The sequence below is a fragment of the Cupressus sempervirens genome, chromosome 7 (assembly GCF_028749045.1).
Source record: "Cupressus sempervirens isolate cs-2001-9-10 chromosome 7, ASM2874904v1, whole genome shotgun sequence".
NCBI classification, from domain to species: domain Eukaryota; kingdom Viridiplantae; phylum Streptophyta; class Pinopsida; order Cupressales; family Cupressaceae; genus Cupressus; species Cupressus sempervirens.
The window spans coordinates 522302541-522329917 of record NC_143124.1 but is presented as its reverse complement, the minus strand read 5'-3'; the positions used below and the strand labels follow the sequence as shown (position 1 = coordinate 522329917).

At 41.6% G+C, this 27377-nt stretch overlaps 1 protein-coding gene across 3 annotated transcripts in view; it reads left to right on the top strand.

Moving 5' to 3' along the window:
• LOC149547820 (3-isopropylmalate dehydrogenase 2, chloroplastic-like) overlaps positions 1-27377 on the top strand; it is a 146828-nt gene that overhangs the window by 74847 nt on the left and 44604 nt on the right. For all 3 annotated transcript variants that reach the window (XM_089791860.1, XM_089791857.1, XM_089791858.1), the window contains exon 7: positions 6094-6180. In XM_089791860.1, coding sequence (XP_089647986.1) covers positions 6094-6180 — 87 coding nt within the window. The remainder of the gene's footprint in view (positions 1-6093; positions 6181-27377) is intronic.

The following is a 27377-nucleotide window of genomic DNA, read 5'->3' as shown; positions in this document are numbered from 1 at the left end:
GTAGATAATGTTTAAATTTCTGTACGACGTATACCATTCCAAGTGCCTCTCGCTCTGTTGTACTGTAATTCTTCTCCACTTTAGATAGTAGTCTACTCACAAAGTATGCTAGATGATCCAATCTGTGATCACCTATTTGTGCCAACGTTGCTCCGATTGCATAGTTCGACGTGTTGATACGAACATGAAACTCCTTATCCCAGTTTTGATAAGCCAGGATAGGCGCTGTAGCTAGTCTTGTTTTCAGTCCTTCGAAGGCTTCATTTTGCTGTGTATCCCATTTGTAAGGTTCTCCCTTGCAAGTTAATTTGTCAAGCAGATAGGATGTTTTTACAAAGCCCTTAATGAACCTTCGGTAATATCCAATATGTCCGAGGAATGATTTTACCTCTGTTACATCCGTTGACAGTGGCATTTCCAAGATTACCTGGACTTTGTTAGGATCCGTCTTTAATCCTGCTTTGCATACTATGTGCCCAAATAGCTTCCCTTAGGGTACCTTGAATCTACACTTCTTCGGATTCAGTGCCAGTCTCGCCCGTCTGCATCTTTCCATGCATTCTTTGAATGTGGTTATATGCTTGTCCTCCGCACTAAAAATTGACCAATCATCCAAAAATGCCTTGAAATTCCCGACTGACATCTTATCAAATATGTGCAAGATAATTCTCTGAAATGTTGCCGGAGCATTACATAGTCCGAACGACATCCTATTGTAGGCATATACTCCATCTTCAACTATGAAGGTTTTGTTTTAAAGCCTAGCTTCTTCTGCGATGGATATCTGGTTGTATCCAAAAAATCCATCCATAAATGAATAGATTTTGTGCCTCGCAACTTCTTCCAAAATGCTATCGGTGAATGGTATCAGAAATGGATCTTTGATCGTTATTGCATTCAGGCATCGAAAGTCTACACATTATTATCTGGGTGGTTTCCTTCAAAGATATCATAATCAGAGATACCCACTCACTCGTCTGCACCTTGAAGATAATGCTTGCTTCCAACATGCGGTACAACTTGTTTCATACGGCTATTGCTCCTTTTTTATCAATGGTATATGGTGGATGCATAGTTCCATCGGTACCCCTTTCAAGTCCTTATACGTCCACGCGAATATTTCCTTATATTACATGAATATTTTGAACGTTGCTGCAAATATATTTTTCGGATTGGCCTCATCCCCTAAGTTCATTGTTTTTATTGTAGGCTCTTCGTACTTAATAGGTTTGTCTTCACTAAACATATGCGAAGGCGTTTCATCTATCTGTGCTTCTCCTTCCTTTACTTTGCTATACTCCTTCTGGAAATTCATTCTCTTCTTTTCCATCCTCGACCCCTAACATGTTACAGCTTAGAAAGATCTCGTAGTCCTTCATCTGCCAATGGAGTAGGTTGTTCACTGAGTCCAGGTCGTCATTGTTAGACTCTCCTTCCAATCTCAATATTCCCTCTTCGTCAAGTTCCATTCTTTTCTTCCCCTCATCGTCACCTTCGCCTTCACCTTCAGAATCCAATGATGTTGCCTCCTCTCCTACCATCTATGTGTGTAAGTCTATTACAAATCTCCGGCCTTCGCCTTCCATGGACAGAGTATTCCGTTTCCAATCATGTTTTACCTTCGGCTGTTATAACCAACCCCATCCGAGGATGGTGTCGTACCCTTTCCTTTTTATTGGTATGACCACGAAATCCAATAAGAATGACTGTGTCCTGATGGTTAAAGGTTGTGCCATCAGGGTCCCTAAAGGCTTGATCTTGTGCTGATTGGCAGTGAGTAATTGAAATGTAGGTGGCCACAATGTAGGTTGTCCCAACTTCTTCCATACATCTTTGGGTAGTGCATTCACTCGTGACCCTCATGTTTGTGAGTATGGTTCCAACGATACCCATCTCTACTATTGCTGGGTATCTTCCTGTATTGAGTACTAGTAGCATTGGGTCTATCGGAGTTGTTCTGCTACCATCTTTTCCTGTTTCTTCCGTTCTTTCAAGGTGGTGTCATGTTCAGTATTGCAGTGCGTAGCTGAGGCATTGTAACAAGAAGGTCATTCAATTTAATAGGAACTTCCATTTGCATTACCTGCCGTATAATATTTTGTTCTGCCAGGTTTCTCCTCGAGGTGCCGACAATGTCTTTTATTTGTGATTTCTCGGCTTCCATTTGTTTTTCTAATTTTGCTCGCGCTTGTTGCAACCTTTTCTTTTTCCTCTTTTGCATCTGGGTACGTTGTCTTCTTTGCTTGCTCGCAAGTGATGGCTAATGTTTGCTCATCACATGTTTCTATGCTTAACAAGTTCACTCCTTGCTTAGGGCATTTTGAATCCTCGTGGTTTCTCGAACCACACCATCTGCACAACAGTTGTGGTGTTTCCTTCATGGTACAGTTTGGCGAAGTGTTTATACAGGTTGCATGCACGACATTGTATCATCAGCCATCCACTCGAGTCATATTGTATCCGACTTTGGCCTCCATTATTGTTATTATTGTTACTGCCTCGTCTGTGCTGGTTATTGTTACGGTACCCTCCTGAGGTTGCGTCATTGTTCGTGTTCATTCTTGCTCCTGCGGTGGACACTTCTTGTGTCAATAACACTTGCTGATGTCCCTTCGTTTTCATATTGAACGGGCATTCCTTGGTGGAATGACTCGCAATTTGGCAGATATTGCAAAATTGTTTCTTTGGGCAGGAGCCCTTTGTGTGGCCCTCCTCCTTACAGCCCGTACACCACAGTTCCCCTTTCACTAAGTTAGGATTCTTTTTCAGATTTTTGAACTCCATCATCCGTAACATGTTCTACAATGTTCGAACCTTCTTACTCGACTCTTTGTCGCTGCGACTACTTTCAAAATATGAATTGTCTGAGTCTGACGATTTGTTTTTCTTCTTTTTGCTCGTTTTCTGCTCACTCTCTAGATCCATCACTTGGTTATATGCATCTATGTATGACATTGGAGGTACAATTTTCATCGTTTTCTTCAATGTTGGTCGTAACCTTTCTACAAACCATCTTTTCTTTAACCTGTCAGCTAGTTGGCTTTCCATTTTCCCCACCAACTCCTTCAGCTTTCTTGCATATACATGGATTGTTTCGTTCTTTCCCTGTTTCATATTGTATATTTCTGCTACTATTTTGTTATCATCCCTTAGTAGTTGGAACTCTGCTATGATTCCTTCTTGACTTCTGGCCATGTAGTTAAGTTTTGTGGATCAACATCCGAAAATCAATTAATCACTACACCCTGTACGGTCAACGAAAACCATCAGACCCAGTCATCCTGGTTCGTTACACTGTTCGCCGTCCAGATTGTTTCGCATGTTTTATAGTGTTTGATTGGATTAGCCGTCCCATTGCCATTAAACTTCGACAATTTTTTCTTTGGTCTTGCCATTGCTACTTTCTTCTGAATCTGTGGTGCTTGTTGTGCAATTGCGCTATTCTGAGTACTTGCGTTGTTTTGCACAATCGCACTACTTCGGATAACTGCCCTACTTTGACCAATCGTGTTACCCAGTGTGAAGATCTTCTTCAAGAGAAGTTGTTCGATTCTCTGCTTGCATCCCTTCATCGAGTGTATCGAGAACAAGGAGTTCACTCCACACTCATGTTCCTTCGGCACTTCGAGTCGTGCGAGTTACTTCTCTTCTGTTCGGATTCTTTACCCTTGGCGTGTACAGATTTAGGAACTCCTCCTTTGTCTCTTCTACCGGATTTAATCTCTATCACGTCTCCTCAAGCAACTTCTCGACACTCCTCGGTTTGCTAGGTGAATGCGCTCCTTCACCCCATGGTACCCGTTGGCAAGGTGTTGGAACGTCTACTTTCTCTCCACTTGTTGTGTTAGGATTAGTGCTTCCCGTGCTGTACATATGTCATCTTTATCTTTTACTTTATTCCTGTCTTTATTAAGTTGATTCGACATTAATCTTCATAACACCTCTTGTATACCAGGTTCGACTAGTAATGGCGCTAAATGTTTATCGTACAGGGTAAACGATTACTTATCACATTAAGGTACTAGAATGTAATGCAGAACACGATACTTTATTCATATATACAATATGTAAGTGCAACGATTACAATGATAATGATGATTCAATAGTCCCTTTGGACGATGTACAAGTACTTTCCTGAAGGGTTGACTCAACTATCATGTGCCCTTTTGGATACAACTCTACCTGTTGGCTATATGAGTCATTACTTCGACTAATTTAAAGGCTTGGTTTAATAGCAAAGCTTGTGAATGTGACTTGATTTTGTTCCTAGAATCTTTGAAATTGCATATTTCATACCATTTGACTCTACCTGTTATGAGAAACACTTTCTCTATTATTGATTGGTTTCGTTTTTATTTGGATGATATTTTCTTTGAAGTTTCCTACTTAAATTTTTTGAGTTGAGTTATTTTTAATTCTTTTATCGTATCGGGAATAAAATATGTTTATTGTAGTTGTTTGAGGTCTTACTAACTTATCAAAGTTTTCAGTGTTTGTTATAATAGTGCAGTCTCTATGATTAAACATTGTTATGATTTTAGTAATAATTTAGGATGTAGTGTTGTTAGTAACATGAAACTCTCCACTCACGTCATACAACAAGACTAGAGGTCTACTTGCATGCCATTGATGAACTAACTTAGCAATAATTTTATCAACTTCAAACAAAACTTACCAAAGAATCATTTAATAGCGAAGCTTACATGCTACATTGCATTCTTCTATTCTAGACAAACCTTTTAGTTGGACAATTCATGGGCTAAACTCTCGATTTTATTCGCCATCAACATCTCTATGCTATGAAAATGCCTTTAATAAAAACAAGTGGTTTTTGTCTTTCTAATAACGTTGTTAGTTTTTTTAAAATTTGATGTTTACTTATCTTCCCTCGAGTTTCCAGGACGGGGACGGCAGGGGACAGTGGGACGCATTTCCGAGACTGCAAATTTTTTTGCTGATTTTGGGGACAGGGGGCGACGGCAAATGGGGACGGCAAAAGTGACATTTTTGTTTTTTTAAAATTTTTTTTTGTGTGATAAAAAATTGGGGACGGATGCAAGTCCCCAATGAAGTCCCCGGGACGGTGACGTCCCCGTCTCCGAAATGCTGGCTTTTTTGGGGGGTATGCGTCCCCAGGGAACATACATTTAAATACCATTTTTTTCAAAAAATCTGATACTTTTAATTTGCCGATTTTTCCTCAAAAGATTTTTGCTGCTATGATATATGCTGCCTCCAAAACCAGAATTTTTTCTCCATATTAAATGGTTCTTTCTAGTAGCCTTGTTAATTTTTTTTTTTTTTAAAAAAATTTGATTTCTAGCTTTTAAATATCATTTTTTTCAAAAAATCTGATACTTTTAGTTTGCTGATTTTTCCTCAAAAGATTATTGCTCGTATGAAATATGCTGACTCCAAAACGAGAAGTTTTTCTCCATACAACAAGATTAGAGGTCTACTTGCATACCATTGATGAACTAACTTAGCAATAATTTTATCAACTTCATACAGAACTTACAAAAGAATCATTTAATAGCAAAGCTTACATGCTACATTGCATTCTTCTATTCTAGACAAACCTTTTAGTTGGACACTTCATGGACTAAACTCACCATTTTATTTGCCATCTACATCTCTATGCTATGAAAATGCTATAATAAAAACTAGTAGTTTTTGTCTTTCTAGTAACCTTGTTAATTTTTTAAATTTTTTTTTTTTTCCCATTTAAATACCATTTTTTTCAAAAAATCTGATACTTTTAGTTCCTGATTTCTCCTCAAAAGATTTTTGCTGGTATGATATATGCTACCTCCAAAACCAGAATTTTTTCTCCATATTAAAACTCTCAGAAATGTAGATATATAGTTAATTTTTGGTTGGATGTATATCTTAATTGATCAATTAGTACGAACCCTTTTGTTATTTTGCTTTATACTAATGAATTATTTTACATAATATTAGACGGTGAAGTAAAACTTTTGAAGTCAATAAATTCCAACCACTGTGCTCATGCTTTCTTCAAGACATTTTCTATGTTGAAGATCAATATGTGGGGAGATATACAGCTAATTGAGTGAAATGTCACTTTTGAAGGTTGATCGAATTGCTAGAGTGGCTTTTGAGATTGCTCGGAAACGGCGAGGGAAGCTTTGTTCTGTTGACAAGGCTAATGTGTTGGAGGTAATCCATGTTATTGTAAGATGTTTTATATTCAATATGAATTTGTTCCACTATCGATGATATCATGAGCACAATGATAGATTTTCTAAGTAGATAATTTTTGAGAAAAAAAATTCTTTGATTTTTTTTTATAGAAGGTACTTGAAGATAGGGGTCCCAAACTTGCAGATAAAGGAATGTTAAATTGCTGTCAAACCTGCGACAATTTCACTGCTTGAAAGATTTGATGCCACTAAATTTTACATGGAGAAGGAAAATTAAGAGATATATTTAAATTTTTGACACACTTCCACAATTTTATAATTTGCACATCAAAATCTTTCTAGATATATCAAAATTTCAGATAACTCATCATCACTGCTGCTATCTGATTTAGGTTGAAGAAGTCGGAAAAAGTAGCAACTGCACATTGAATTCCATCTCCCTTGTAATCACATTGAAATTTTTTTTCAGGACAACTCCAAGCTATTACATTTTTAGCTTTCATTCCCTTCTCGATCTCTTTTAAATTAATGATTGCAGGGTTTCCAAAGCCAATATGCAGACAAGAAATTGAATGTAATGCACACCCTAGAATTGCCCAAAAACTGAACCAATAATTACTCCAACATTATAACATAATTTTCCAGTAACGACTTCCCATCTTGCTACTACAGTAATATGAACAGTGCCGCACTACATTGCTGCTACAGTAAAATCTGCCTTCAATCAGTCCAAGACCCTCATAAAATCATCCCTTCACAATGGCATAAACATCGGACATGAGCAAACACTCAATCCGCTTGTAGCTGGAAATGCGCTCAATTTGCCTGTTAATGAAGTTGATAGCAATAAATTCCAAAGGCCAAACCCGAAGGGAATGACATCTAGAATGTCACAAGAGAGGATAGACATCCTCTAATGCCAAGAACCGATTTGCGACTCACATCAATTTTCTTCTCATATTTCACCTGCCGAATGAAGCCATTAACGCTCCCTTTTATTCTTTCTCCAAGGGTCCATTCCACTCACATAAGCAATGTGGGATAAAAGATATGTGATATAAAACATATTAAAATAATCACTTATGTCTCCCTTAGGCGCCCCTTTTGATTTGCACACATCCCCATAAAATTTAATATTAAAGTAACACTAATATTTTACAACTAAATTAATTGTTACTTTAATAATACTTTAGGCATAAAAATATATTAGCTATCGCACTCCGAATAGCACGAGTGATAGCTCATCGGAAAGCTCTCGTTGCGGAGTATCAAATCCAATCACCAAAACTAGCCTCCCTTGTGTCCTGCTGACTTACTATAAATAGTGAGTATGCCTGAAACTGAGTAAATCAACTCTGTTTTGGCCCAAACTGGAGATGACTAGGCCAAAACACTCTAAGATCCCTTTAAACCCTTCGTTAGCCCTCAGGACCATGTAGAACTAAGCTAACGCACACACCTATGTTCCCCAGGGACGCGTCCCCCCCAAAAAAGCTAGCATTTCCTGTCCCCGTCTCGGGGACTTCATTGGGCACTTGCATTTGTTCTGCATGTTCCTTAGGGACGTGTCCCCCCCAAAAAAGCTAGCATTTCCTATCCTCGTCCCGAGGACTTCATTGGGCACTTGCATTTGTCCCCAATTTTTTTACATAGAAAATTAAAAAAAAAAACGAAAATGTCACTTTTTTCGACCTTGTTTTCCGTCCTCTACCCTCCCCAAAATCGACAAATTTTTTTGCCGTCCTGGTATCCCTTGCCGTCCCCATCTCAAAAAATCGAGGGAACATAGGCGCACACACTTGGTCGATTGCTAAAGTGAGGACATTACAGTTTGCCCCGCCCCCCTTGAAATTGCTTGTCCTCAAGCAATCTTAATCCAGCCTGTTGAATAACCTGTACTTGCATGTTCCCCAAGGACACGTCCCCCCCAAAAAAGCTAGCATTTCCTGTCCCCGTCCCGGGGACTTCGTTGGGCACTTGCATTTGTCCCCAATTTTTTTACACAGAAAATTAAAAAAATAAACGAAAATGTCACTTTTTTCGACCTTGTTTTCCGTCCTCTACCGTCCCCAAAATCGACAAATTTTTTTGCCATCCTGCTATCCCTTGCCGTCCTCGTCTCAAAAACTCGAGGGAACATAGGCGCACACACTTGGTCGACTGCTAAAGTGAGGACATTACAGTTTGCCCCCCTTGAAATTGCTTGTCCTCAAGCAATCTTAATCGAGCCTGTTGAATAACCTGTTCACTCTCCTAGGTAGCATCCTCCTCTAGCAGGTCTTTCCATCTGACCAAATACTCCTTCACTATTCTTGTTTTGAGTTTCCTCTCTCGGTTGTTCAGAATAGCCTTAGGTACTAACACGAGCTTCCCCTCCTCATCCAGAGGGGGTAAATATGTAGAAGGAACTACACTTTGACCAATGGCTTTCTTAAGCCTCGACACATGAAATACATTGTGCACTTGATTGCCCTCTGGAAGCTTAAGCTCATAGGCGACTTCTCCCACTCTACGAAACAGCCTGTAGGGACCATAAAATCTAAGCTTTAGCTTCTCTGCTCCGCTCCTCTTGAGCAATGACTGCCTATATTGTTGTAGCCTCAAATACACCATATCCCCTACCTCGAAATTGCGCTTTACCCTATGCTGATCAACATACAACTTCTGCTGATTTTGAGCCTGTTGTATGTTCTCCTTGAGTGCTCTCAGGATATCCTGACTATCTTGCAACAGGTCTTTGGCTTTGGGCACTCAGCTGTTCCCCAAAACTAAATCCATGAAGCTGGATGCTTCATACCCATACAATGCCATAAATGGAGTCATGGTGATGGTTATGTGATATGTGGTATTGTCACAATACTCTCCCATGTATAAGCACTTGACCCACGCTCTCTGCTGTGCAGTCACATAGTTCGCAAATAGCTTTCCACCCATTTATTTACTATTTCCGTTTGCCCATCTGTTTGAAGGTGGTAACTCGTACTAGGTGTAAGATCAGTACCGCACAACTTGAACAACTCCTACCAAAAGGCGCTCATAAACTTTCTATCCTTGTCACTAACAATAAATCTTGGTATCCCATGCAACCTAAAGACCTCTTTGAAGAATAAATCTGCAACCTGTGCTGCTGTATAAGTAGAAGGAATAACAAAGAAGCGAGCGAACTTTGTTAATTTGTCTACCACCACATAAATACAATCTCTTCCCTACATTCGTGGTAAACTAGTGATGAAGTCCATAGAAATACTTTCCCATTTCCTGTTCGGAATGGGCAAGGGCTGAAGTAAAATTGCAGGAAATGTGTGCTCTCCCTTATTCTGTTGACAAACTACACACTCCTTGACATGCTTTTGAACATCGTCCTTGAGCCCTTTCCATGAGAACTGCTCTCAAATCTACTTATAGGACTTGAAGACCCCTTGGATGCCGAACTGTAGGTGTATTATGAAATGCTCTCAGAATCTCCTCTCTAAACTGTGATGTAGGGATCACATAAACCCTGTCCTGAAATTTGACCAACCCATCCAACACCACATACCTGTCATCCTGAATGGTGCCCGTAACTATCCCTGAAGCCCAATCATCTCCTACATACTCCGCTGCAATTCGATCTCTTCAATCTCCTGAAACCTCTGCCAGAGCACATAAGTTAGGTCTTCAAGATAAAGCATCAACCACCACATTTTTCTTACCTTTGACAAACTCTGAATCAAAGTCATAAGTGTGCAATTTAGTAACCCATTTCTGCTGCCAATCATTAAGATCATGCTAGCTCATGAAGTATTTAATATTATTGTGATTAGTTTTGATCACAAAACATCCACCTATCAAATATGATCGGAATTTGGCCAATGCATGCATTATGGCCAAGATTTACTTGTCGTAGATAGAATAACTCCTCTCAACTCCTCGAAGCTTCCTACTCTCAAATGCAGTGGGGTGTCTCTCATGTATCAATATTGCTTCTATCTTAGTTTCCTGAAGCATCACATTGAAGCTCAAATGGCTTCGTGAAATCAGGTAGAGCTAGAATTGGACAAGATGACATCACCTATTTGAAGTGGTCAAAACATCTCTGCGTTGCCTTTGTCTATGTGAAGGTTCCTTTCTTGGTAAGATTTGTCAAAGGTGCGGCAATTTGTGAGAATCCCCTAACAAACCTCGTGTAAAAACCATATAACCAAAGAACCCCTTAAGCTGTGTGAGGTTTGTGGGAGTAGGCCAACTCACAATAGCTCTAATCTTTTCAGGATCAACCCAAACGCCATCAACACTAATGATATGCCCAAGGTAAAGGAGCTTAGTCATGCCAAACTTCCATTTTGATTCCTTGGCATACAATGACTCTAATCAGAATAGATAACACCTCCACCAAATTCTGCAAGTGTTCATCCCAGGTCTAACTGAAGACCAAGATGTCATCAAAGAAGACCAAGACGAATCTCCTCAATTGCCCCTTGAACACCTGGTTCATATAACTTTGAAATGTGGTAGGTGCATTAGTTAGCCCAAATGGCATAACCATAAACTCGAAGTGACCACAGTGACATTGGAAGGCTGTCTTCTTGATGTCCTTTGCTCTCATCCTTATCTGGTAGTATCCTGATTGTAAATCGATTTTGGTGAAGAAGCGTGCACCATGCAACTCATCAATCAGTTCATCAATCCTAGGAATGGGATACCTGTTTTTAATTTTTTTTTATTAATTTAGTGCCCTGTAATCGATGCATATGCGCATTGTCCCATCCTTCTTCATTAGAACTATTGCTGAAGCAAAATGGGCTTTTGCTAGACTTAATGTGCCCCATCTCCAATAGCTCCTTAATTGCCTTCTCTACGTCATCCTTGTGATTCTTAGGATGACAATAGGGGTTAATCATGACCGGTTTGGTTCCCTCTTCGAGCTCAATAACATGCTCTATTCCCCTGTCAGGAGGAACCTTGTGTGGAATATTGCCAAATACTTTGGCATTCCTATCAAGTATCTCTTGGATATCTGGTGGATGACTCTTTACCTGTGGCTCCTGTGGGGCTGACATGATGAAACACTTTGCTACCCACTCTATGTCATGCCGAAAAAGTCTCTACATTCTCCTTGGTGTTTTGAAACATCACAGTTTCAAATTACCTCGATGAAAACAAGATACATCTAGGGGCAGCTTCTTTCCAGCTGCAACATAACCTTTCAGACACTTGGCCAACTATAAGGCTAGACCTTTCTTCTATTTCAGGCTCTGCAAAACCTAGGCGAGTGGACCTTAGATTCATTTATGTGGCACCAGTGCTAAGACATACACTTGAATCTAATAAAGCAGATAAAACCCTTAATCTTCTAACACTTATGCAAAGATCATAGACATGAAATAGCTAATAACATGGCCTAAGAAATTGATAAGCTAAGTGAGGGTATCCTTTCAGCTCTTGAACGGAAAGGGAAATGGATGATTATAATTTTGATTTCAGCAAATCCGCAAATATGCAACAATAAGAACAAGTTGATCTTGTAGCTGATCAGTGAATTATCTATTGATTACACACATACATCTATGATACCAGTGACATATTCCGTACATCAAGATATCAGATCTATCTTATCACTTTGTGATCAGACATTAGTGTTTACAAAGACCTCATTCTCATGAAGTATCCTTCTTGAATAACCAGCAACCCTGTCAAATGCATCAAGCATTTACTTGGCCCTTTGTTCCAATAGCAAAATATATCAGACATAAAACCTTAAGGGGATGCAAATGGGTCTTAGTTCTTTGTCCCTAAACCACAGAAGATTGCAGATTACAGAGATAGGAGACGAGAATCAGAATGAAACTAAGGAGATTCTTGCTCATTGTATTCATTTCTTTGAAACTATACATTCAAATGCAAGTAAAGCAATTCATAAAACCACTAAATAGATCAGAACTAGCTATATTAGCTTAATTACTATTGTTCATACAAGAGAAATAAGCTGAAGAATGGTATCATAGTCATGAAAACACATCAAAACTGGAACCCTTGGTCTCACAAATTTGAGAAAACTCAAGATTAAAACCCTTTCAATGAAGCAGAAAGAGAAAGATATAGCAGATGAATGAAATCTTGGATTTGGTCTGGAAGCGACATGTGTCCACTTGAATCTTCATTCCCTATTGTTGCAAAACATTTTTCCTCTTTCTAAAACTAAAATCTGATACGATTTTCATCATTATTTTGTAACAAATACGAAATATCTCTTCTTCAATGATGAAAACCCTTGTGTTGCCAAAATATCTGAAATGCATTTGAAATGCTGATATTACCTTGATTCAACTAACTTGGAGGTGACAAAATTTGTTCCTAACTACATTCATACTGCCTCTTCTGCTCATTCAGTTCACCATTTCACTGGAAATTAAATCTGAACTGCCCCAACTGAATGAAACTGAAAATGGGATACCTGAGACAAATCCTTGCATAACTTGAACCAATGGCTTCCTATGCGAAAACAAACTCCAAAATTGGAAAGTTCGTTCTCTTTCGATTCCGACGATATATAATAGTGCCATACTTTCTTACCAAAAACACCTAGAATCTCAGTTTGAATTTTAGGCTCCTGTCATGGCTCTGAGACTGCATTTTGGCACTCACTGATTTGTTAGGAGAACAAAGGGGAAATAGTGCCATGCACTGAACCCTCCTCATCAACCTAATTGGCTATCATGGCCTTAGCTGGAGCATTTCACTAGTAAATCGTCAAACCCTAGAACCACAATACTAAGGTATGTGAGCTTAGGATGAGGTATGAGAAATATTATTAAGCATGTATCTATGTTCACAGATGTTTATTTGATTTTTTGGATGATCGTTGTATATTTGAGCATATACTGTTAGATATGTGCGACCTAACACATTAATGGCATAACGAATTGTTAATGTTTTAAGAGGCAAAATTAGTTTAATCTTCAACATTTGAGCAGCTAGAGATGCCAAAAAGCCTAAGGAAGGAGGTTAGTGAGATTGTGCAAGGATTTTAAAGCAACTTGTGAAAGCCCTAATTCTATTGGCACAAGGTATTTATGCAAATTGTGAGCTTTAAATTTGAAGTATTTACAGTTGTTGAGTCTTGAAAACATGGACAAACCACAAGTGTGTGATGTAAAGGATTGACCTAGGTACCAATTTAAGAAGCATCCATTTAAGTCTATGGAGGATGACTCTAACGGTACTTTCTTGCAAACCTTGGAGGGCGTATTACATAAAGAGGATATAGGTCCATACATACACAACAAGTTTGAATCAATAGGAAATGAACATATTTGGAAATATTTGAGTGAGATGTACAATGATGATAGAACCCTCAAAAATGAGTTCAACACTTAAAGAACCTGAATATTCTACAATATATGGACTATGAGGAATTTAATGAGCTTGAATGGATTAAAAGATAGTGTTGAGTAGGATTCATGATAATTCTTTTGGATTGGGGGTAAACCTATAATGATCACTAAGGAGTTAATTCACCTTGTCACAGGTTTAGACAATGCAGGCATAGTACTAGTTGCGACCAAAATGATAAAAAAAGAAGTTGAAACAAACACTGGAATTAAATGGGATAAACGTGCCATGACACTTTCTAATATAAGACAACAAGATGTTAGGATTATTGCCAAGATATTATTAGGATACAAAATGCACTACAATAACATATACAATTCAGTTTCAGTAGGGTTGATCCAAACAGCTTATAAAATGGTAATTGAACATGAGCACTTTGATATATGTGAGATTCTGAGGCAACAGTTGATGGAGAACCTAAAACATGGCAAATCACAACCTTCTAAGTTTGGATCATTGATGCTACATACATTCTTTCACATAATTCACAATTTTCCAAACATGCATCATCATGCTTGGACAAATGATGTACCTACAATGGCATTGATCACGAAGTATTATCACATGCAACATAGACGCTACATAACAAGTGACTTGTTTGGATTATTCAAAGGATTTCAGAAAGAGATGAAGCAGAGAGTTAGGATTCCAAGGCAAATAGTGGAAAAATATGCCGAGACAATGTGTTTTATGGTACTGACAGATTACACATGCCTTGAAGTAGTAGAGCCTAGAGAAAACTTGGATATGAAGTAATCCCTGAGATGATTGAACAATATGCAGAGCTAATGTTGGCTTCACCTAGAGATAAAAGTGCAGAAAGACAGGGAACTTACAAAGAAAAGTTTAGCTAAGCCGAGGAAGAATTATGCAAAGGATCAAGGAAAAGACAGGTTGAGAAGTTTGTTGAGAAGATCAGAGAGAAAAAAGACATCACAAAAGAATAATGGACTGCATTAAAGAAGGGTAGCAAAGATAATACCAAAGCACAAATAGGTAGTACGAGGGCAGAACCAGTCAAGGAAGGTACTACAGAGAACATAGAGGTGTTAGATACACCTACAATTGAGACTTTAGAGGTAGAGGTTACACCTCAACCTTGCAGAGCCACTAGGAAGTCTACAAGGACTACTCCTACAGTCAAATTTGAAAAGCCAATACAACCAACACCTGCAAGGACCATGATGGAGCCCTATATTTGGGCTTCCATTTAGGCTTCTTTTCTAATTTTCTACCTTATATCTTATTTTATGTTGGATTCGATGCGTAATTCCCATGAAAACATATAATTATAGCTTTATCATATTCTGGAAAGAGCCTTTGCTAGGTCTCATTATGAAGCAATATAAAATCTAACTATAATGAATTGAAGCACTATTGCAGCATAATCTTTTATGTTTCATAAAATGTTATTCATTCTAATCTGGTATAAAGAGTTGCTATGTTTTATTGAATTTCTCGTATGGCTTATTATTTTGGTAGTCGTGAATTTTACAAGAGCTGGAGGTCTACAAAAGAACATCATTAATTATGCTTGAAGCCTTCCTAGGCGCTAAGTTTCAGATTCTGTAGATGGTGTTAGCAGAATATAAATGGATACTATATGGAAATATACGTCCTTCAAGTGCCATTTGTCACAGAAACATCAGATGACAATTGGGCAGCATTTGCCAAGGAGCTGGTTGTATCAGTCAATAGTTTAAGCATCTGCCATCAGTGCTCCGGACGCAGCTGTATATACTGTTCTATGTATCCTCAGTGAAGCCCCTTGTTGAAGCTATGATATGGAGTTTTGAAAACTAGAGATATGCAAACATCAGAATGAAAAGCCTTTGATCAATTATGCATCACTTAATGAAATAAAAGCAACAGTGTTAAAAGGATATTAGAAAGGGAAATAAATACTTAAGCAATATCGAGCATTTCGAAAAGATTAAAAGCATCAGGTATGTGCAATGACAAACACAAGCAATCATTGGAGACCCGTCAATAAATTCTTTCTATAGCATACGGAGTCAAATTAAGAATTGGTATTGTAAATTTGTGATTATCAAATTGAGACTGGAGGATGCACTGTGAATGATTGTATTTCTTCCTATCTGCCCAAACACTGCTACAACAAAGGGATTATTATTCAGAGAGATTCCAAACAGAGCCTTCTCTTCCATCCACGTCTAAAGAGAATGACGAGGGCCAAGACAATGTAACTATAAGACATGAAGTCCCGAGGAATCAAGCTGTTACAAAGAGTATTTGAATATATTTCTCAAACGCGAGATTGAACAAAGACATAAATTTATCGATAAAGCATGGAATAGATAGTTTTTGAAACCCAATCTAGAGACAGAAAATATGGATGACACAATAAGAATGCTATCAGTAGCAGTATTAAACAAAGCCCAGAAGCCATACGAGTGGTCAGAAATTTACCATCGGGAGTTTGATTAAATACAGATTGAGTGCTATTCGAAACAATTTGCCAGATTATCGGATTTTTCTAGTTTCCACATCTTGCAAAGTCGTTAGAAGCATTGGCTACTACTAATAATAGTTTGATAACTCATATCTAATGATATTTTGTTTGCATCGCAGGTCTATGTGATGTATGATTGTAAGGAGCATCACTGGTATGAACAACGGAGAATTCAATCTACGAATTGCCTGGAATCCATGAGATGTTTGGAGAAATTATACAGAAGGTTGATTTGGGAGTAACACCAATGAATAATATGTGTGACAGATTTAATGAGTCAAATGCTCTTTGTCGGGAACCATGGTCTAATGAGGGTGTGCGATGAAGGAGAAGCCTAAGCGAACTGGGAATATGGAGACAAGTATATTTACACATTTGAATGAACCATTTAAAGATTAATCTTATTACCATTGAAGGATAAAGAGGCATTAGATTATTCAGATATCAGTTATTTTTAACAAAATTCTATTAAGTTTTCAGTTATTTGTTATGAAGGAGTGCAATGGTTGAGCAAATGCCCCTCCCTCCTTTATAAATAGGAGTAAAATCAAACAAGGGATACAATTTGATATAACTCATAAAATTTCCTTTTGCATACTATATATACAATTTATTTTCATATGCAAATTGTTACATATCTTATGCACTTTGATATATTATTCTTTCATTGGTAAGGAAATGGAATGCTGAACTAAGCTCGTGGATTTGGATCTTAGAGTATGATTTTTCTATGCTATTTTGGAATCTAATTGCATTGGATGGATCATTTGTAAGGAGTGTCTTCATTACAATTTTAATTCCGGCATAACCAGTAAGTGTATTTATTTTACTCTTGATTCATAATTCATATGCTGGCAATTATTTCATATCTTTCCTTTGAAGAATTAATATATTCATTTGTTGCACTAATCTATACTTATTCTTATTTTAAAAACATTCATATATTCATTTATTATACTTAGATCATAATTTGCAAGTTTAAAGTTTTCTATATTTCTTTCCATTTGAAAACTTTCGTTGCATTTGCATTTTAACCATTCTGTTATAAGCATCTTGGGCTTAAGTGTTTTGTTCAGGATTAGGTACACCCGCCTTGGTTTTGTAGAGCCAAAAGTGCAAGGAACTCAGACTACAATGTTCAGTGCTGTCAAGTTGGCCATAACCAGTTGGATATCACAGCATTGAGATGAGAAGACTCGTAGGATTCCAATCTGTGGTTTTGGAAGCCAACAGACCATAAGAAATAAGTCTAAAGTACAAGGACCTAGCCCTAAGAAAGTTGTCAGCCAACTAGATGGTCTCAGTGGTGTTTCTGTAGCCGACGGAATGATTGTCGTCGGTGTTTTGTATTTTGTAGCCGACGGGTAAATAGTTTGTAGCGGACATAATATTTGTGGTTGACGGACTCCTTTGGGAAGGTTCGGCTGATAGCCAAATGTTTACCGTACGGTAAATTAAAACAATGCATATAGACAATGAACACGAATAGCAGAATTATATTTGCATATGCCAGACATACATTATGCTTCATAAGATGAGTAATAGAAGATGATTTACAATGATCCCAGACGGGATATAAATACTATCCGCTGAACCTTCTCGAAGGAGTCCGTCGGCCACAAATATTATGTCCGCTACAAACTATTTACTCATCGGCTACAAAATACAAAACACCAACGAAAATCATTCCATTGGCTACAGAAACACCGCCGAGACCATCTAGTCGGCTGACACCATCCCCCCAAAAAGAAAATTCGTCTCTTGATGACTAACAAAATTAGGAGACAACTTATAGACAACAAAAGAAATACTAGAGAGAAGGGGGCGTCACAGAAGAGTGCTGCTGGCGACGTAACTCATACATCTGCTCTGTCCTGATGCGGAGATCTGTCTGAATCTGAGAATTAACCTCGACAGCCTCCTTTAGAAGAAGCGCCGCGTCCATAGCCTGCCTCCTAGCTAATTACATCTTGTGCTTAGCCGCATCCTTATCTCGGACAGCCGCTTCTGTACCTTGCCTAGCCATGTCCCTCTCCTGTACCACTGCTGCCATATCTGCCAGTAGTGCCGCCCGCTCTGCGGCCCATGCTGCCTGCTGGGCGGCCAAGTTGACGGCTAGCCTCGCTCTATCCTCTCTCTCAGCTGCCAATGATCTCTCTACTGCAACCCTGTTCGCCTCCGCACGTCGAGGAGCATAGTAAACATCCTTGTACAATCCCACAATCTCATGTGCCAGCTTCATCAGAGGGTGTCACTGGGTCCCAACTCCGGCTCAGTAGCCCAGTCTGCCAACATCTCAGTTGTCTCCACCGCTGGCCAACCCTTGTCTACAAAACAAGTCTGAAATCGTCGGTGTTTTGTATTTTATACCTGATGGGTAAATAGTTTGTAGCGGACATAATATTTGTGGCTGACGGACTCCTTCGGGAAGGTTCGGTGGATAGTATTTATATCCCGTCTGGGATCAGTGTAAATCATCTTCTATTACTCATCTTATGAAGCATAATGTATGTCTGGCATATGCGAATATAATTTTGCTATTTGTGTTCATTGTCTGTATGCATTGTTTTAATTTACGGTATGGTAAACGTTTGGCGCCGTTGCTTTATGAATCTGGAAGGTGGGAGGAATGAAGATTAATGCCAAATCAGCTTAACAAGGATCGGAATAAGGTCAAGGGAAAAGATGGAATCCGTACTGCGCAAGAGAATTTAATTCTGGCATAGCAAGGCGAACGCTGACAGAGATTTTAGAAGATTGCCGACGAAAACTGGAGCGCCGAAGAATTGTTGGAGGAGACTCGGCAGCGGGTGGAATTGGTGGAAGAAGCATGGGAGGAGTTCTTAAATTTGTGTTCGCCAAGGGAAGAAAATTCAGACGGAAGAGCATCAACTCGCACGGCTCGCAGTGCCGAGAGAGCATGAGCGTGAAGTGACCTCTTCGTCTGGGATAGACTTCTGCGGGAAACAACTTCAGAAGATCCTTCTTCTTCACCAAGGTTCGCAGTTGTCAACACCTCCGGTGTGGGAGTCCAGACCGTTGGTGTGAGAGTTCAGACTGCCGGTGTGGGAGTGCAGACCGCTGGTGTGGGAGTGCAGACCTCCGGTGTTGGAGTAAATAGCGCCAGTGTTGCAGGATCCAGTAACGCCTCTCTACCAAATTCAGTTGTGATGGCGGGACCCAAAGAAAAGCTGCCAAACTTTGAGGGCGATGGTACAACCGACCCCATCCGACATTGTAAGACATGTGAGACGATCTGGCGGGCAAATGGAATCACAAATGCCAATGAATGGGTCAGACAATTTCCGGCAACCCTACGGGGTGCGGCGATTGATTGGTTTTCGGATATAGACCCACAAAAGTTAAATAGCTGGGATCATTAAAAAGGAGTTCTTGGTGGAATTTAAACTCTTGAGGGATGATAATGAAATCGTAGCAGAGATTTTCAATACCAAATAGGGGAAGCACGAAACTGTCTGCGTCTATGCCAGGAGAGTAAAAGACTTAATAAAGAAAAAGGAAAGCAAGCTGGCAGACGGATTGCAGAAAAGATGGTTCGTGGACGGCCTACGCTCGAAGTTGCGAAGGAAAATGAAAATTGTGCCACCGTCGTCATATGCGGATGCGTATAATAAAGCACTGGACCTTGAAAGTGAGCAGAAGACAAAGAAGAAGAAAACTAGTTCCTCTGATTCTGATGACGACGAGCCTGCCGGAGATGATAGCAACAACGACGAAGGTAGCAGCAAGAAGGTTCGTGCCCTACAGAAGGATATGGTTTGCATGATGAAGGAGCTTAAAAACATGCAGAAGGAGCCAAAAGGCAGCGAACTGTGGTGTACGGAGTGTAAGACCGACGGTCATACTAAAGGATCGTGTCCGAAGAACCAATTTTGTGACATTTGTCAGATCATGGGCCATTCGACAAAAGAGTACCCTTTTAACATGAAGACAAGAGGATCTCCGTAGGTGCTTCTCACACAGGAGGCTTCCCCGTCGGGTAGTAGCGGAAACACAAATACCGCCGGTGCTACATCCGGAGGATATAGGAATAATCGCCGTGGACAGAACAATAACAATAACAATACGAGCAGAAGTCGGATCCAATATGATGCAAATGGACGGCTGATTATTCAGTGCCGCGCATGTAACTTGTGGGGGCATTTTGCACGATAGTGTCCAATGGCGAATACACCTCAACTATTGTGCCGATGGTGCGGACTCGACGATCACGACGACTCAAAGTGTCCAAAATCCGGAGTGAACTTGATCACTGTCGGGGCAGATGAGGAAGAAGTTCTGGCAATTACGCGGCAACAAGCAAAAAAATACTCGGACCTTGCCGAAGAAAAGAAGAAATTTGCGGAAGCACGGGCGGAGGTTGGAAAAGTATCCTAAGCAGCAACACCTCCGGACATCGCCGACACTTCAATGAGCAATTTCGCGGAACAAAACATAGTACGGCAAATTTTGCAAACGGAGGTGCGAGTAAAGGTAAATGATTTGCTTCTCACCATGCCTCAACTTCGATATGCTCTTTCAAATATTGCAGGAGAATCAAGTCAAGGGAAGGAAAAGTCATCGGGAGAACCAAGTCGAGGGAAGGAAAAGGAAATTGCTGTAGGAGGAGAAGATCAGATGTTGCTGGCGCTAACCTCCGGATGGCACCCTGCAGTCGTCGAGATGGGGATCCTTGGACATGTTCTCATAGACACAATAGTTGACAGAGGGTTCGGCGTAAACATATTGTCGGAAGAAACCTGGAGGAAACTTGGACAACCGACATTGTGGCCTCCGAGATTTCAGCTGTTGACAACCGATCAACATGGCATTAAACCGCTGGGTATTCTCATGGCACAGTCGGTAACCATTGACACTCAGTCGTTCTTGATGGATTTTGTGGTGATTCCGTTGAAGAGGAAAGGGTATGACGCCATCCCGGGCCGTGGGTGGCTTATCGAAGCAAGAGTCCGACACGACTGGAAGAATACCTTATCACTGGAAAGTAAAGGCCGCCGATTTGTCATTGATCTGCATACCCAAATGGTAGGGGAAGAGGCTTTGTCGTTAGATTTTGAGGGAGAGGAGGATGAAGGCAGACAACGGATGGAACCGGATCAAGAGGGCGTCCTCCGATTGGATGGGGGATCAACGGATGACGACTTGGATTCTGTCAACGGTCTCTACCACTGGCAAATAGAGGACTATGAATTATTTCACAGCTGCAATGTTCTGTCGATTGAGAACGAATATTCGAAGGAGTTTACTGAAGTAAAGGAGGGGGAGGCATCGTTGGATGTTACACCCACCCATGCATTCAGTGAAGGGGAGACAATCAAGTATAATGAAGCTACGCTACAAACAATGAATTTGGGGGACGAGACAGAGCCGAAGAACATACTAGTCGGAGATAACTGGGATCCAGTATTCAGGCCACGACATTCAAGATATTTTTGGAATACAAGGATGTGTTTGCATGGACATACAAGGATCTCAAGGGAGTACCGCCGGAATTGTGTGTGCACCACATTCCACTGGTGGAAGGAGCCGTACGTGTACGAAAGCGACCCTATAAGATGAACAAGAACTATGCGGCACGGGTTACAGAGGAAATCAACCGGATGCTGGAAGCTGGCATTATCTTCAAGGTGCAGACCAGCGAATGGGTGTCGCCGATAGTCATCTCATTGAAGAAGGATACTACTTAGATCTGAATATGTGTTGATTTCAAATGCCTGAATGCAGTGACGATCAAGGATCCTTTTCCGATTCCATTCATAGATAGCATTCTAGAGGAGGTCGCGGGACATGAAATTTACTCCTTTATGGACGGGTTCTCCGGATACAATCAGATTTCTATAGCGGAGGAGGATAAGTTGAAGACAATGTTTGTCATCGAAGATGGGGTCTACGCGTACAACTAGATGCCATTTGGGTTGTGTAACGCGCCGGCCACATTCTAATGGATTATATTGCATATCTTCGACAGGATGTCCGTGGGAAACTTCAAAACCTTCTTGGATGATTGGTCAATATTTAGCACGGAGGACGGACACCTGGCAGCACTTGGTGAATGCATGGAGAGATCTTGCAGAGCCCGTCTAGCGTTGAATCCCAAGAAGTGCAGATTCATGGTTCCGCACGGAAGACTGCTCAGAAAAGGTGAGAGTCATTCTTGAAATGTAGCCATCTAGTAATGTGACGGAGGTAAAATCTTTTCTCGGGCATATAGGTTATTACAGGAGATTTATTAAAATTTTTGCCAAGGTGTCCCAACCGTTAGATAAGTTAACCTGCAAGGAAGAATCATTTAGATGGGATAAAGAGCAGGACGAGGCATTTGAAGGGCTAAAGGTATGACTAGCTATGGCACCCATCCTGGCATATCTGGACTGGAATAAAGAGTTTCATGTTCATGTGGATGCCTCCAACTATGCGATCGGCGCGACCCTAGCACAAACAGGTAATCACGGACTGGATCATCCAATATACTTTGCCAGCCGGTTGCTATCAAAGGCCGAGCAGAACTACAACACGACTGAAAGAGAAGCGTTGGGAATGGTCTATGCTGTGCAAAAATTTCGTCATTATTTGCTCGCTACACCGTTTGTGTTCTATGTTGATCACCAGGCTCTGTTGTACATGATTAATAAACTTGTCATCCAAGGGAGGATCAACAGATGGCTACTCCTATTGCAAGAATTTACTTTCAAAATCATTGTCCGGCCAAGAAAGAAACATGTCAGTGTCAACCACCTGTCGTGGATCAAAACAGGGGAACCAACGGAGAGTGTGAATGACGACTTCCCTGATGCACAGCTTTTTCAGATTGGGGTACTACCGGAATGGTATAGGAGTATCGGCGAGTACCTGTCAACAGGACAATTTCCCACGGGGATGCTACCAAGTGAAAGGTGCAAGTTGATAATCAGGAGCCGTACCTTTCAATTGATCAACGAATTATTGTATAAAATGGAGCCGGATCATATTCTTCGGCGGTGTGTGTTGGAAGAGGAGATACCGCTGGTGTTAAAAGAAGCACATGAGGGTCCCGCTGGCGGACACATGGGACTCGACACTACTGCTTGGAAGATATTGCTCACAGGTCTCTGGTGGCCGACGGTGTACAACGATGCGCGGGAATGGGTCGTCAGATGTGACACTTGCCAACGAGCCGGGAAGCCGCTGAAGAGAGATTTCATGCCACTTAACCCCTCACATGCGCAGGAACTTTTTGAACGATGGGGATTAGATTTCATTGGACCACTGAGGGTGAGCAAGACTCGACAGTGCCGGTACATCGTTGTTGCAACAGAGTACCTAACCAAGTGGGTGGAGGCATGTGCGTTACCAGATAACTCGGCCGTCAGCACTGCCAAATTTATTTATGAACAGATCATTACCAGGTATGGAATCCCGTTGCAATTAACAAGTGATAGGGGAGGACATTTTGTCAATCATGTCATCCGCTTGCTCACCACCCAGTTCAAAATTTATCATTCATTGTCAAGTCCGTACTATCAAGGAGCAAACGGACAGGCGGAGGCTACCAATAAAATCTTAGTATCCATCATCTACAAATCCTGCGTAGTGGAAGGTGCTGACTGGGAGGAAAACTTACCCGCCGCCCTGTGGGCTTACCGCACAACGTACAAGGTGACGATAGGGCACACACCGTTTCACTTAATGTTTGGACAAGAAGCGGTAGTACCAGCAGAATTCATAATTCCAAGCCTGCGGATAGCACTAGCAAACAAACTGGATGACGTGGAGAGTTTACAATAGTGGTTAAATAAATTGAATGAACTGGAGGAGAAGCGATTGTTGGCACAGTGGGCGACAGAAGCCACACAGAACAGACGCAAGGTCTGGCATGATAAACATTTGAAACGCATCAGGTTTCAGTCGGGACAGTTAGTATTGAAATACAATGGTCGCAATGAGATAAAACTAGGAAAGTTCAAGGTGCGGTGGGTCGGACCATAGCAGATCTGAGAGGTTGGCGATAATGGAGCAGTCAAATTGTTAACCTTGAACGGGGTAGAGGTCCCTCAGGCAGTCAACAGATCCAAATTAAAGCTCTTCCATGTTAGAAAGATGCCATCATCATTGTCGTCGTTGAATGCCCAGAGGATGCCCCTGTCGTCCTCATCATTCAAAAGTGGCGAGATTTCAACGCCAAATTGAGATGCTTCATATATATATAAAAACAAAAAAAAAGAAAAAAAAAAGAAAAAAAGAAAAAAACAAGAAAAAAAGAAAAAAAGAAAAAAAGAAAAAAAAGGGGGGCCCGCGGGCAGTCTGTCCGTGGGTGTAAAAAAAGCAAAGGCCCCGTGGACAGTTTGTCTGCGGGTAAATGAAAAGCCTCGCGGGTAGCAGTCTGTCTACGAGTGTGAAAGGCAAAGGCCCTGTGGACAGTCTGTTCGCGGGTAAATGAAAATCCCCGCGAGCAGCTTGTCCGCAGGCTTTAAATTCTCTAACTTCTCCTCCGGAAAGCATCTCGCGGAGATTACCGGCGGTGGATAAAGTACTCGAACAGAATAACGTTGCTCGCCCGCGGATAAATTGTTGTGGGAAGAAGTCGATAAAGTGCCGTGGGAAGAAGCTTGTCTTCCGCGATTACAGAAGTCTGTCCTTTGGCCGGATCTGCAAGCAACCCACTGACAAGATCACCCAACGACTAAAAGAAGGGGCTCAGAAATGCAATTTCAGCTTCCGCAGAGTTTGAACAGTGGAGGAACTTCAACTCTCCATCGCATTAGATCATCCAACGACTAAATGAGGGGGAGCTCAACGCAAGTAGTGACTAGGATCTGAAGAAGGGAGCGAGATCCTTAGCTTCAGTACGCTGTCTGCAAGGGACCTTGCAATCCAATGGCGGAGTAGTAGCAATCTGCAGAGGAGCGCGACTGCCACCGATTTCTAGAATTGATCAGGGAGATGGGTGTTGTTATTGTACTTCAAAACTTCACAATACCCTTGTGTTGGCCATAGACAACCCACGTGGTACTTACTCATTGCGGGTAACCGTGTAAATTCTGGAGGTAGTAATCTGCATACGAGAGAATTCAGCGGAATGTATATGTCGAGATCACATTGCTGGGACAGACTGTGGGTGATGGATTTCGACTGTCTAGTAGGAAGATCAGGGTATTAATGCTGTAGCCAGCCTCCGGAGAGTCAATTTCTCCCGCCCTCCATTTTTTCCATGGGATAGGTGTGAGGCATAATCTTTTGCTCCCCTGTGGGGTGAGATTTTCTTTTCGTAACGGACGGAGGAAACTTATAATAAGAAAAACAAGCGGTTATTGCATGGAATCAGCAGGTAAATGGAAGCTGTGGAAGACTCAGCTGGCGGCAAATATGGAAAAGAATTGAAGGGTTTTGGCATCAGGGATTCGAGTTGCAGGCCCTTCGGGTTCCAGTAGCAAGAAGCAGAAGACTAGGGAAGAACTCACTTATCTCACCGTCCAGTTCGAGAGTCTCAGTGGAAGCGAATGCCGGAGGTGGTGGTAGGAGACCTCAGAGGTAGACCAGATTAAGCAGATTCTGAGGCGGGCAAAGGTACATTGGGCCATCCAGCTTCCCATCGTCTCCATCTGGTTGTTCGAATCAATATTGCGCACCATGATAAAGACATATAGCCCACAAAGCAAATCAAGTACGTTCCTGTACAAGAAGCAGTAGATGACGGTGTGTTTTAAACCTGGGGATTTCACTAGGGTTTTCGGCATCCCTAGCCCCGATGGTAAGAAAGTGGAGATCAAGAACCATAAACTCTCACGGGAACAGGAGCATTGGATAGATCTAGTGTGCCGGGATCTTACACCCATGGAGAGGGAGGCAGCGGTTCAGGGGACAAAGTGCAGAGGGCTTCGTAGGGACTTTATTCGGGAGGGTCCCTAGCAGTGTATCATGGATGTCATCAAGAGCAGGTTGATAGGTGCCACTCAAGCATCAGATATAGCATTGCCGCAGGTTGTGTTTATGAATGGTATCATGCAGGGAGTGGTATATGATTGGACCTCAGTCCTAGCTGACAGGATGAAGGAATTTATGACCCTTCAGCAACGAACATTTTTTATGCCGCACCATGCCATCGGGCTGTTTCTGGAGGCTGCAGCTAGCCAGATTCCACTGGATGATTTTGAGGCTCCTCCAAGGGGCAAGTTGGCAGACGAGGAGCCTCCCATATTCTATTGGTGACACTTGGATACAGGAGGATCAGCAGCAGGCCACAAGAAAGTACTCCGCGGACTGGATGCTTCCGGAGAGACAAATAGCGAACGAGAGGGCACTTTGGTGAGTGACGAGGCTGAGTCCGTGGAAGAAGAGGAGAGCACTTCGGCGGAAGTTGGCGGTGAGGCAGCAGGTAGTGGGCTCACATTCTTTACCCCTCCTTAGCTGTCAACTTCGGCGCATTTGACTACCTTTCCAACAATCATTTCGCCGTTTGGCCAGCACCATGCCCCGGTTCTCATGACTCCTCCAGCGGAGGCCGATGCCCCACGGACAATGACGGAGATGGTCCTATAGACAGCGACAGATGTCCCTCGGACAATCGCCGAGATATTGCTGACGGTTGTAGCGGAGATGGTTCCAGTTGTACCAGTGGAGCAAGTTTCACAACCAGATGTTGTTACCGTCGCAGTCTCACAGAGAGCACAGTTGCCACCACCAGAGCTTGAACCTCAGGTCCGGTTGGATGTGATTGATTGTGATGCAGTTGTCACTGTTTCGTCATCTTTGTTAGCAAAGGCCGAGTTAGCCCAGCCAGTACCGAAGGAGAACATGGAGCTCGCGCAGTTAGACCAACCGGAGGTGATGGATAGAGCTAGTGTGTTTTTGAGGCAGCAGTTCCGACTCACTTCGGCCAAGTGGGGTCCGTCCATTCAGTCTCCTAGGCGTCTATGAACATCACCGGCAGTACCAGAGCATCAACTTCAGGAGGAGGGAATGCCACATGCCGTGCTTGTGCCGACCATACGACACCGGATGTGGGCATGGCTCCCGCTGATGAGGAGGAGCATTGTGATGCGGAATGGTCATTGGAGGACTTCGCCAAGGAGGATTACGGGTCGAATGAGGATAGGTGTCGGGATTACCTCAGGACTATGAAGTCTGCATTGAAGAAAGGACACGATGTGGCAATTCAGGCTCTGACTCGGTGGAGAGAGTGGCATTTGATTCGAGCATATATTCGTGGGGTTTGTCCTCGACGATTTCAGACTTGTTTTGTAGACAGGGGTTGGCCGGCGGTGGAGACAGCTGAGATTTTGGCAGACTGGGCTACTGAGCCGGAGTTGGGACCCAGTGACACCCCTCTGATGAAGCTAGCACATGAGATTGTGGGATTGTACAAGGATGTT